Below are 11,413 nucleotides of genomic sequence, written 5' to 3' on the forward strand. Positions count from 1 at the left end.
GTGTCTGCTCTGACACCAGGAAGGGCTGTGCTGAGCACCCTGCACACATTTCAGGGCAGGATAGTGACTCCAAGAGGCGTCTGGATGTGGCACCTGGGGACAAGGTTTAGGGGTGGTGATGGTGGTGGTGGGCTGATGATGGGACTGGATGATCTGAAGGTCTCTGGGATTTGGTGGTTCTGGGATCCATTTGGCGTTTCCCAGTGGCTGGGTGCTCTTTGATAGTTTGTGGGCACTGGTTGGGCACTGTGGTGGCATTAAGGCATCGAATTTGGGTGTTCTCAGGCAGCTCCATCCACTGTGAGAACAATCATGCTGTGAGTGGGGACCATCAGGAGACTGGGTTCACTGTCCTGATTCAATCTGAGACAGGAAAGGTGCAGCTTCCACATGAAATCCTGGGTTAGATGGCCTAGGAGATCAATGGAAACTTTGAATCCATCACAGGAACACAGCATAAAATTGAAATATTTATGATTTTTAAACCAGTTGTCCCTGGACAATATAAAAACTCTGTCACAGTGGCTTCTACCTGCATCAATAGCTGCACACACATTCTTGAAAAACACCAAGAGAGAATTGAGAGGTGAAAATTATTTATAAGTATTTTCCATGTGTTAGAGGAATATTTAACAATCTAAAAATGGTTTGGTGAAGACCAGAACACATATATTTGTCAGTTTGAACAGGGCTTCTCAGGATATTGTGATGGCCCCATCTTGTGTATGCAGGAGCTGATAAAAGGCTGCTGAAGGTTTACCCTAAATTGTGGATTTGCAGTCCGTGATTTAATTTTATCACAACAAATGCAAACAGAGTGAAACATCTCCCACACAAAAAGTGTTTTCCTTTTACATTCATAACCTTCCCTGTTAGGTGCATAGTACAGGTTTTCTCTCAAAAGATGCTCCTGGATATTTTCCAATAAAGTTCAATCAGCACTGATGCCAATGTATTGCCTAATAACCATTCTAGTGCTCTTTCATTATATTTCTTGTCAAGCAAGTGAAATCAGATGTTAACTCATTTAGCTGTTTGCTGGCCAGTCCTGAATCAAACAATTTGTTCAGAAACCACCTGCCTTCCTGCCATCTTCCAAGCACAGAAGTTGTGATTCTCAGGCTTTTCCTGCCTGGAAACATTCCCAAAGACTTTTCATCTTTATTTTCTAGGGCCTTTTAGGGAGATGTAGGGGGTTAAAAAACTCCCAAAAAAACAACAGGAGGAAGAAAAGTTATCCTGAGAATTTTTTCCATAGTGAAGGAGGTCAGGAAGGGTGGACTCCAATAAATTACTTCTCTCTCCCTGGGTAATCCGGAAAAATGAGCAAAAGTCCTTGCAGTGCTTCTTTAGAGGTCAAGAAGAAGGAAGGAAAATCCAAGGCCTCCCTGAGGAGCAGGAAGTCCATCTACTGATGGAAAAATTGCAGACTGAAGATGTAAAACCTTATATAATCCCGTTTCTCTGAGGGTAAGGGCTTCAAATTTGATCCCTTTTGTTCCAAATGTAAAAAATTTACAATTTTAAACAATTTGGGAGATTGAAGGACATTTCATATCACAGATTTTGCTTCCTCAAGATTTCTTACCCATAGGCCCAGCTGGGTACAAACCTGAAGTGCCTGGTGTGTGTCATAAAACGTGACAACAGAAAACCACTGAGCTCAGCTTTTGGCCATTCAAACTCTTTGAATCAGAAACTAATGCAAAATGTCCACAGAAGATAAATGCTGCCCAGTAATTGCACTGATCAATTCACAACCCGAACAACAGGTTTGGCAAAGAACAAGGGAGGAAAATCAAAGGTGTGTGAGATGTTTAAAAAATGACGAGTAACGAAGCACATTATTGAGCTGAGGGAAAAATGACCAGCCACTGGAAGAGGAGGCATCAGTCAGATGTGCTGGAAGGTCAGAGGTGCTGGAAGGTCTTCACTGTGATGATATTAACTGAGAAAAGGTCAAACTGAGAGCAAAGGTGCAGGCTTCTGTTTAATTGCAAATGTACTTCCTGTCAGGGATGGGTGAGTGCTCCCGGTATTGGGGCTGAGCTGCCAAAAAAAAAAAAGGGTTTTAGGGGCCAAAATCCCACTCAGGGAACAGTTCCTCATTCCCTGACCCACAGTGCTCCTTCCAAAACCCAAGAGCAGTGAGGGGGATCCCCTGCCTGGGATTTTGCAGATTTTGGGGCAGCGGCACCTCCAAGGAGCTCTGTTTTCCAAGTTCCCACAGAAGGAGCTCTGAGGACTGAGCAACTTGCAGGATTGGACCATCTCCTGGAGGAGCTTGACAATTAGCTCATTTAATATGCCACGAGGGTCTCTGTGATAAATCAGGAGCCCATTCCATGAGGGTGTGAGTGCTCATTTCCAGTGGGCTGCACTCACCCCTGCTGTGACTTCAGCACAGCTCCAGGAAGCTTCCACAGCCTCACTCCTCCTCCCCAGTCCAGAGTGAGTCATGGCTCCCTTAATGGGGAAGGATCTATTTTTCTTCTTAACTACTCCAAATGACACTCTATAAACTGGAAATATTATTTAGCTGTGCTTGTGGTTTTAGACTGAGAAGGAAATGAATGATGAATTGCAGCTCCATTTATTGCCCCATATAGAACTGCTCCGACTCTGAGGGTTGTTGGAAAGAAAAATTAAGCTATCAAAATTGAATTAAAAGGTCAATAAATAGAAAAATAAATCGATGAAAGCAAACAACCTTATCCCTGCTGATGAAATGGGCTGCAGATATGTCATGTTATGATATCCATTGGTTAGCATATCTTGATTAAGAGAGCAATAAATATTGATGATACAGATAAAGAAATGGCAGGTGCAGTTTACAGGTTTTTTTCCCCAAATATCTGTTGGAGAAGGGGAGGAGTTAAGGCATATGGGTGAGATTAACCCATGAAGAAACAAGGGGGAATTTCCAGGCTGTATTGATGGGCAGGGAAATGTGCTGAGTGTCCAAAAAGCTGACAGGATGGAACTGGTTTGTTACTTGAAGTAATGGTGTATCTGAATTATTTTGTGGGTATCCACAATTTATGGGGGTGAGTGTTTTCCTGTAAAAGAAGTGAATTCAGAATCAAAATTGAAAACTAAGGGCAGGGTGAGAAATAACCTTAAGAACCAGAAAGCTATGGCTTTGCCCCCTGATTTTTTGTTCTGTAATCCACTGTGTGATGCATGCAGATACATTTGGGAGCACTCCTACCACATTAATGCCAGCAGTTTGTTCTAATGCAGTTGGACTTGAATATTTTTTGGCTGGCTAAAAGCAAGCCTTCAGTTTATCTCACACTTCCACAGCATCAGTGTCTGAAGAGCTGCCATCCTTCAGCTCAGTGTTGAGATCAGAGTCCTGTTTCACAGGACTCATCGTTCACATCACTGGTGTCACACGGGGTGCAGAACTGACTGAAACATGCTTGTAAGAGCAAAAATCCTTCTTTCATTGACTGAAGATCAGTATTCAAAACACCGTGGAAGGATTCAAGCCTGAAACCAGCTGATACACACTCAGTTTAACTTCTGAGTCATCCATGTGTTGCTAGCTCCCTTTTTGTCTGGCTGAAGAGCTGGAAGAGATGAAAAGATCTGTGCTGCATCTGTTTCCCCAACCAAACCAACAAACTATGTGAAGCTTTTCCCAGTATTACAATCCTTTTATAGTAATCCCTGTGAAGAGGCACCCAAGGCAGATGATAAATCAACAGGCAGGCTTTGTAGCATGTCAGATATCCATGGTTAACTGGATGCCAAGCTGACAGCACAAAGAGATTTAGAACTATGTAAAATAAATGCTGATGTTAGCACATCCTTCCTGAACTCCCACCTCAGGAACTCACTGCTATGATGTTGTGTTGTGCAGCAAGACACTGGAGATGGGATTTTTTCCCCCTTCAATCTGTAGGGTGTAATGAGTTATGAAGCCATTTTTTCCTCAGACTAGGACTGGCAGGACTTGTTAAGCACTGAATTAATCTAAAGAGGAAACAACTTTGAAATCAAAACCAAGCAGGGGCTCCAGCAGCTCAGGGTATAAATATGAAGTGGTTGTTGTGGTCCTGCTCCTCTGCATTATTATTTTTAATGTGTTGTATGAGATCTTCCATTGCATTCACCAAATGAGTTTTAGGTCAGTGACCAGCAGCCAGCAGCCTCCATTTCAGTGAAGGACAACCTCAGGAAGGCTCTGCTGCTTCAGAGAAAGCTTCCCAGAAAATGGGCCAGCACACAGCATGAGCTGATTGAAATTAATGAAATTATTCATTAATTGATACCAGAGCACAGTAAGGATGAAGTAGAAGTAACTCTAAAGCAAATAACTCTGAGAGATGCATCAGGGCAAGGGTGAACCCTCATGGACATCAGCCCCATCCTGGGAGCAAACTCTGCTCAGCTCCTGCTTTGGTGGTGAGGAGAAGTGTATGGCAGACAGGGGCTGGATGGCTCATTCCTGAAGATGGGATTTTTAAAGAAAAAGAGGTCTGGTGGGGTTATCCTTTCCCCAGTGCTCTCATGGGGCTGCCTGGATCCAGCTGCTGCTCGTCCTCTGGCTCCCTGTTCAGGATCATATACAAACCTAAAACAGAGAATCTCAGAGTGGTTGGGATTGGAAGGGATCTAAAAAATCATCCAATTCCACCCCCTGCCATGGCAGGGACACCTCCCACTGTGCCAGGCTGCTCCAAGCCCCAGTGTCCAACCTGGCCTTGGGCACTGCCAGGGATCCAGGGGCAGCCCCAGCTGCTCTGGGAATTCCATCCCAGCCCCTGCCCACCCTGCCAGGGAACAATTCCTAACTCCAATCTCCCATCCAGCCCTGCCCTCTGGCACTGGGAGCCATTCCCTGTGTCCTGTCCCTGCATCCCCTGGAAATTGTCTCTCTCCAGCTTTCCTGGGGCTCCTCCAGGCCCTGCAAGGCCACCCTGAGCTCAGCCCAAAGCTTCTCCTGTGCAGGTGAACAATGCCAGCTGTGCCAGCCTTTCCTCCCAGCAGAGCTGCTCCAGCCCTCTGCTCATCCTGGAGCCTCCTCTGGGCTCTCTGCAGCAGCTCCAGCTCCTCCCTGGGCTGGGACAGGGCTGGGGCAGCTCTGCAGGTGGGCTCTCACCTCTGGGGGCACAGGGGCACAATCCCCCCCCTAAATCTCCTGTAGCATTGCCCCCAAATCACCCCAAAACTGCCTCTTCCCACAGCACTGCTGGGTGAACTTTCTGATTAATGTCTTTTTTCCTTTAGCAAATCTGGTGCAATAGAATATTTTTCTGCAGCAAGTCCTGGGAAATATTCTCACCTCAGTATTTTGCTGAACATGGGATACAAAACATGACCTGTTTCAGGGAGTTTTAGAGACAGGGTGTTCTTGGGCCCCCTCTGAAAATTTCTGGTTACTCAGTATGCTACTGGTTCAGGATCCTTTATTCTCACAGACCACAATATGTAGGAATATTTCCTTTCCACCAACATAAAACTTGCCTTTGGCATTTTTTTTCAGATTTTTTTTTCCCATTCTATTTGAAAATTTGTTATTTTGGTGGGAGAGGTAGTAGAGAGCTCCTCTGCTTAACACCACTGAGTTCTTTGGGCAAGAAATTAAGTGCAGCAGAGGGATCTTTGAAAAGGTCCTAGAGCAGAGCCAGGCAATGCTGTTACTTCCCAAAGTACCTCTCCTCTCTGCAAAAATAAACAGTAAAGAAGGGTAAATTTAGAAAACAGCAGCATGTTCTAGCAACCAGAAGGGATGGGAGGGTGGGGAAAGAGAGTTGTGTTTAAAACAGAAGGCAGCTGTCTTGTGAAATGCTTCTAAGATGGTTAAATTTATCCCACAGTGGTGCTGGGGCTCATTAAATACCAGAGCCATGTTGTCCACATTTGTTATCTAACATTTGCCTCCATGTGTTATTCAATAATGTATATGTACCAAATGCATTATTGAAGATGTTAAATACTGGAAGAATACCAGAGCAATCAGACTGTACATGATTAATGCTCCAGAAACAAACCTCAGGAAAATTGGTCAATAGTTAGAGAACCAAGTTTGCCTTGATGAAGCATTTAGCTGAGAAAAACAGTGAAATTTCCATTAATTTCCAAGGGCTTGAGACCAGGTGAGGAATTGCAGGAGGAGATGTTGCTACTGCATTTAAAAACCCACAGTTTTTGTTGCTCAGATGCATTTGAGGGTGAATTTTTCCTTGTCTTTTCCTCTCCAGTGATATTTTTTAAAAGCACAGAAGTAATTAGGACTGGAGATGCACCTGCACTGGTTTCAGATGAGGAAAGGCTTTCCAAGGCTGCTGAGCATTTGCCCTGCTCTGATCCCACGGGGGGCAGTGTGAGGGCAGGCTGCAGTCAGTGCTAGTGGAATCCTGGCAGTCTTGGGAAGTTTAAAAAAAGCCTGGCTTGGCTAAACACCGAGATGCTGAGAGTGATCTTCCAGCCACGTGAAATGCTGGTGTGCTGTGATTTCTAATGGATTTGGAAGGCAAATATTCAGATTTTTTTACAGCTAAACAGCTTCCTTTAAGAGAACCAGAGCAGGAACACCCAACATCACCTTTTGCTTAAGAGCACACAAACTGCAGAGGCCACAAGAAGTTCTGAGGCAGTGTAAGATCAGGTCATGAATTCCCACAACTGCCAGCAGCGTGTTGCATGCGAAGCTTTTGTTTCGTTCTGCTTCTCGTGCTTTCCCTCGTGTTTGGATTTTGAGTGGGCTCCTGGTGATAGATTTCGTTTTGCTGTCATGCTCTGGGGTGAGGGGTTGGCAGGTAACCTCCTGAGACCCGTTGTGGGATTGCTTTTCTGGGATTTCTTTAAGTTCTCTAACTGGTTTTGCTCTCGCCTAGGTGCGACCTCAAAGACGTACTGATTATCTGATCAGCCCAAAGAAAATCAGGAATGTGACACTCGTGTAGGATGTACTTCTCCAAGAAGTTGCTTTTTTACATGTTTGGATGCCCTCATGCAACAGGGAAAAGTTAAAACCAGTTCTCTCAGTTTAACTTATAAGTTATTTTTCTTTTTTTTTTTTTTTTCTTTTTCCCTCATGCAATGAAATAAAATTGCAACCTTTGTAATGCAACATGTGATATCAGCAAAATAATGGACATAAATGGCATTAACAGACTGCCCTAATTTCCAAGACAATGAGTTTGATGGGACTGTGGAAGAAGAATCCATGTTTTGGGTCCCAAGGAAATCAGCAAAACTGTCAGACAGGAATGTTATGTTACAGCAAGATCAAGGACTGGAAATGCAAGATATTTATTATTGCAGAAAAACTGGTTAATAATAATGATAATGGTTAATACAATAACTGTGCTTTTAAACATGTTTTATGTACAGCTGATCATCTTGAGCTTTCAGATCAACAACATTTTTTCATTCCTATTCTGTAATAAAATCAAGGGAGGTTTTCACAGGGGCTGCTTCAAAATTTCTAACAAAACTATCTTTGGATCAGAAATGACATTTCTCCATTTCAATACATTATTTTATAAGAAGTATTTGCCTTAAAATTCCATTTCAAAATAAAACCCAATCACCCATGTGCCAAAAAAAAAATCCTTTTTTAAAAAAATTGAAATTCAAATATCTTAAGCTGAAAAATGTAGATTTGAAATTCTTGACTTTGAAGAGTTGTTGCTTGAATGTTTTATGTCTCTGTTCTACTTATGGGCTGGGTTGTGTCACAGCAGTGGAGGTTTCTGGAATTCAGTTTGAACAGTGTTTTTTCCTCAGGGATAGAGCTGATAATGACCATGGGAAATGCACTTTACCAAAGCAACTCCTCAGCAGAGCAGATCCAGCACATGGACCATATCTAAAACTGATGAAATGTTTGGTCTGAAATTTTCTATTGCATAATAAAAAAGTTCAACCTTATTACTTTTTTTTTTTCTTTTACAAAAAGGCAAACTTCTTCCAGAAAAACAAGATATTTTCAGTGTACTCTTCTTTCTTCCCACTCAAAGAATTCTGAATTATTCAGTGTGTCTCACGTTAATCTTTGGTACGAACCGACGCACGTGCTCTTGAAAGAAGCCCTTGCATCAAATCCCTTCCAGTGACACTCTGTGCAGCAAAACTGAGGAATTTGAAACCTGAACTCAGGAAGGAGAAGTTGTTTTGCACGTTTACCATTTGGTATCTCCTTAACTCGGACAGATTTTGTGCTGCTGGTGGCATTTTCAGCCAGTCTGTCAGAACAAGTGCAGGGTCTGCCATGTGTTGTTTGTACACAAAGCTGTTTCAAATTCTGACCATCTACTGCCTTTCTATCTTGTTTGCCTAAGGAGGAGCTTTGAAATTAATTTTATAATGTCACACAGACAAAAATATAAGCAATTTACATTGTGGCATATTGAAATTGTGCTCGAAAATATCCTTATTTTGAATTAACCACTTGTGTTGAAAAAATCTACCTTATTCTGATACAAGGATCCCTATTGCTGACATCTGCTTGTTACCACTGTAGCTGCACGTAACCAAACACAACCTAAACACAACCAAAAATCCACTTTATTAGAGGAATGTCCATTGCATGAGAGAGGGAGGCCCAGGGTAACACCAGCCTCTGACCTGAGTGGGTAAAAACCATGGAGCTTTGGCTCTTGTTAACAAACCCTTCTGGCTGTCAGAAAAGTAAAAATAATCTCTAAACTCTATGGAGACAATGGTTTCTCAGTAGAAAGTGTTGATTCATTGGGATATATTTTGCAAAGGGTTCAAGCTCTACTCCTTTGTTTACCTCCAGGACCTTATTATTTGGTGTCACAGCAAAGCAGCCAACCTAGAACTGAAGAAAACCTTTATTCCACTTAATCTGAATCCTTCCACATTAATCAAACACATTTCTGTGTTGATGCCATGGGCCAGAGGACACAGACTGTGTCAGCAGCAAGGAGATTTCTGTGCTGGGGAGCCCCCACTGAGATTCTCAGGCTGTGCTTCCAGGTGCTCGAGGCTCTTCAGAGGACACCAGCAGTGCTCCCAAAATTGGTTTGCAGGCTGTGGCTGGGCCAAAGGGCTCCCTGGTATGCCTGATGACTGAACAGTCTGAGAAGAGAAGATTGTGATATCTTGAGAAGGCTGAGCTAGAGCAGAGGCTGGGCAGAGCTAAAGAATAAAGCAGGGATTTATGAAAAGAATCTCCTCCTTGGATCCACCTTGGGCAGCACCAGAGCCCAGCCAGGGCTGCACCCAAGAGGAACCAAAATGGTCCCAAAATGCACGAGCGCTCCCGGGGGCTCTCACTGGGATCAGCTCTGCTCCATTTGCACCTTGCAGTTCATTGTCCCATTCCAGCTTTAGCCCATGCACTCCCATCCTGCTTGTTTTTCTCTCTCCAGCCCACGCTGTTTGTGCTCTTGGGCCTGAGCTTTGGATCATTTGTCCTTGGTGCCCAGCTGGAGAAGGAATTGTTTTGTCTCCCTGCTCTGTGAACAGAGCTCACCATCCCATATTATGAAGCCCAGACCCACACACTAAATCAGCACAGAATCTGAAAAATAGAAAAGCTCAAACCTGAGGCATCAGTTGGAGACTTCATAGCAGCCTGCCAGTACCTGAAGAGGGGCTCCAAGGAGTCTGGGAAGGGATACTTCATCAGGAATTGTAGTGACAGGACACAGGGAATGGCTTCAAACTGACAGAGAGCAGGGTTGGATGGGATATTGGGAAGGAATTCTTCCCTGGGAGGGTGGAGAGTCACTTGGAACTGGTTTCTCAGAGAAGCTGTGGCTGCCCCTGGATCCCTGTAAGTGTCCAAGGCCAGGTTGGATGGGGCTTGCAGCAACCTGGGACAGTGGAAGGTATCCCTGCTCATGGCAAGGGGTGGCACTGGATGATCTTTAAGGTCCCTTTCAATCCAAACCATTTCAGGATTCTTAGTGAGGCTCCAAACCTGGGAACCACATGGGAGCCCCTTCCCTGCTGCCAGCTCCAATCTGCCTCAGTCAGACATCAGGGACAGCCCAGACAGGTCACCCTCCAGCTGCTCATCCTGCCTGGCAGCTGGAAAAGTGCTCCACACTCTCCTCAAGAGCCAGCAGGAAAATGCCCCTGAACATCCCAGAGCAGCAGGAGGAATTAACACCCCCTGACTGCACCTCTCAGCCACTCAAGCAAACAAAGCTTTCTGCACAAACATGGACCACAGCTATGGAAACGTGCACATTAACCAGAGTCTGGAGCTCTTTTCCCTCCCTGCCAGCTCAAAGAATGCATCCCACACAGCTCTGGAACACTCCTAACAGTGCTGGCACGAGGTTAAAAAAATTCTCATCGTGTCCTTGGGATTTATGGTTGGGGGCATTTATTTCCTTCCAGATTTGTTTGTTTGGGCATGTTGTACAGCCTGTATATCATCTCCAGTACTAGCTGTTACTTATGTTTGCAAATAGAGCTCCACAAATAACAATACATAAAATACAGAGACAATTTTCAGCTCACAGGGAATATAAAATATACAGGCACTTTCAGAAGGCACAGTAGACTAAAAATATTGAATTTCAGGCACTTTATGGAGACACCAATCTTTTGTATGCATGCATATTGATTTATAATTATGACTTGAGGGACATTTTAGTAATCTAGAAGTATCCAGCTTTTTACAGCTCACAGACTGTGCACAGTTTGATAATATAAAACCCTTCCATGTTTCTTTACAAAATCTTCTAATTTGAATTCTGTGCTTGTATACTTGGGGAACAAATGCATTGAAGATAAACAGTATTTCATGCCACAGTGAGGTTTCCTAAACTTGTCTCACCAGTTTAGTATTTCACAGAAAATTCAGGCTACCTTTAATACAAAGCCACTTAAAAATAACTCTTGGCTTCACAGGGAGGTTTCTTGTTTCAACAGAATGCACCTCAGGTTTGTGTGGGCTGAGTGGAATCAACAGATGAACTCTTACTGAAGAGTACTCACAATATTGACTGAACATTTGGTTTCTTACTGATCTGACTGAACAGAGCCTCTATTTTCAATATTTATTTGGTAGAATGTACGATATATGGTGCTGCTAACCTAAAAGGCAGCATTTTTGAGGATTTGGGCCTCCCAGTGACATAGTTGGGAATAGCTCTTTGGTTGCAGGGCTCACCATGCCTATCCTCAAAAGGATCCTGCATGAGGCAGGAAAAACACAGCTTCCTACCAAATTCCCCAGCAGCAACTCATGGAAAACTGGAATGTGGTCTCCTTAAAGTGTCAGAGATATCTCATTTTCTCATCCCTCATTCTCTACCCAAGCAGATATTCCCCATCCAAAGTGGGGAAATGAGGCCCACCCCCAACTCTCCCTCTCTGTGTTTCTCTAAATCCCACACCCACATTCCAAACAACACCATAAAATTAATCAGTGGCCTCATGGTAACTGTGCAATCAGGATAGACCACAGTGGGCT

The 11,413-nt window shown here is 43.8% G+C and overlaps 1 protein-coding gene across 2 annotated transcripts in view; it reads left to right on the plus strand.

Moving 5' to 3' along the window:
• The window catches only part of IGSF5 (immunoglobulin superfamily member 5), a 28,395-nt gene extending 20,524 nt beyond the window's left edge, over positions 1–7,871 (plus strand). For both annotated transcript variants that reach the window (XM_053934970.1, XM_053934971.1), the window contains one exon: positions 6,849–7,871. In XM_053934970.1, coding sequence (XP_053790945.1) covers positions 6,849–6,917 — 69 coding nt within the window. In that variant the 3' untranslated portion in view covers positions 6,918–7,871. The remainder of the gene's footprint in view (positions 1–6,848) is intronic.
• Positions 7,872–11,413: the final 3,542 nt, after the last annotated feature.

This window comes from Vidua chalybeata, chromosome 2 (genome assembly GCF_026979565.1).
Source record: "Vidua chalybeata isolate OUT-0048 chromosome 2, bVidCha1 merged haplotype, whole genome shotgun sequence".
Taxonomy (NCBI): Eukaryota; Metazoa; Chordata; class Aves; order Passeriformes; family Viduidae; genus Vidua; species Vidua chalybeata.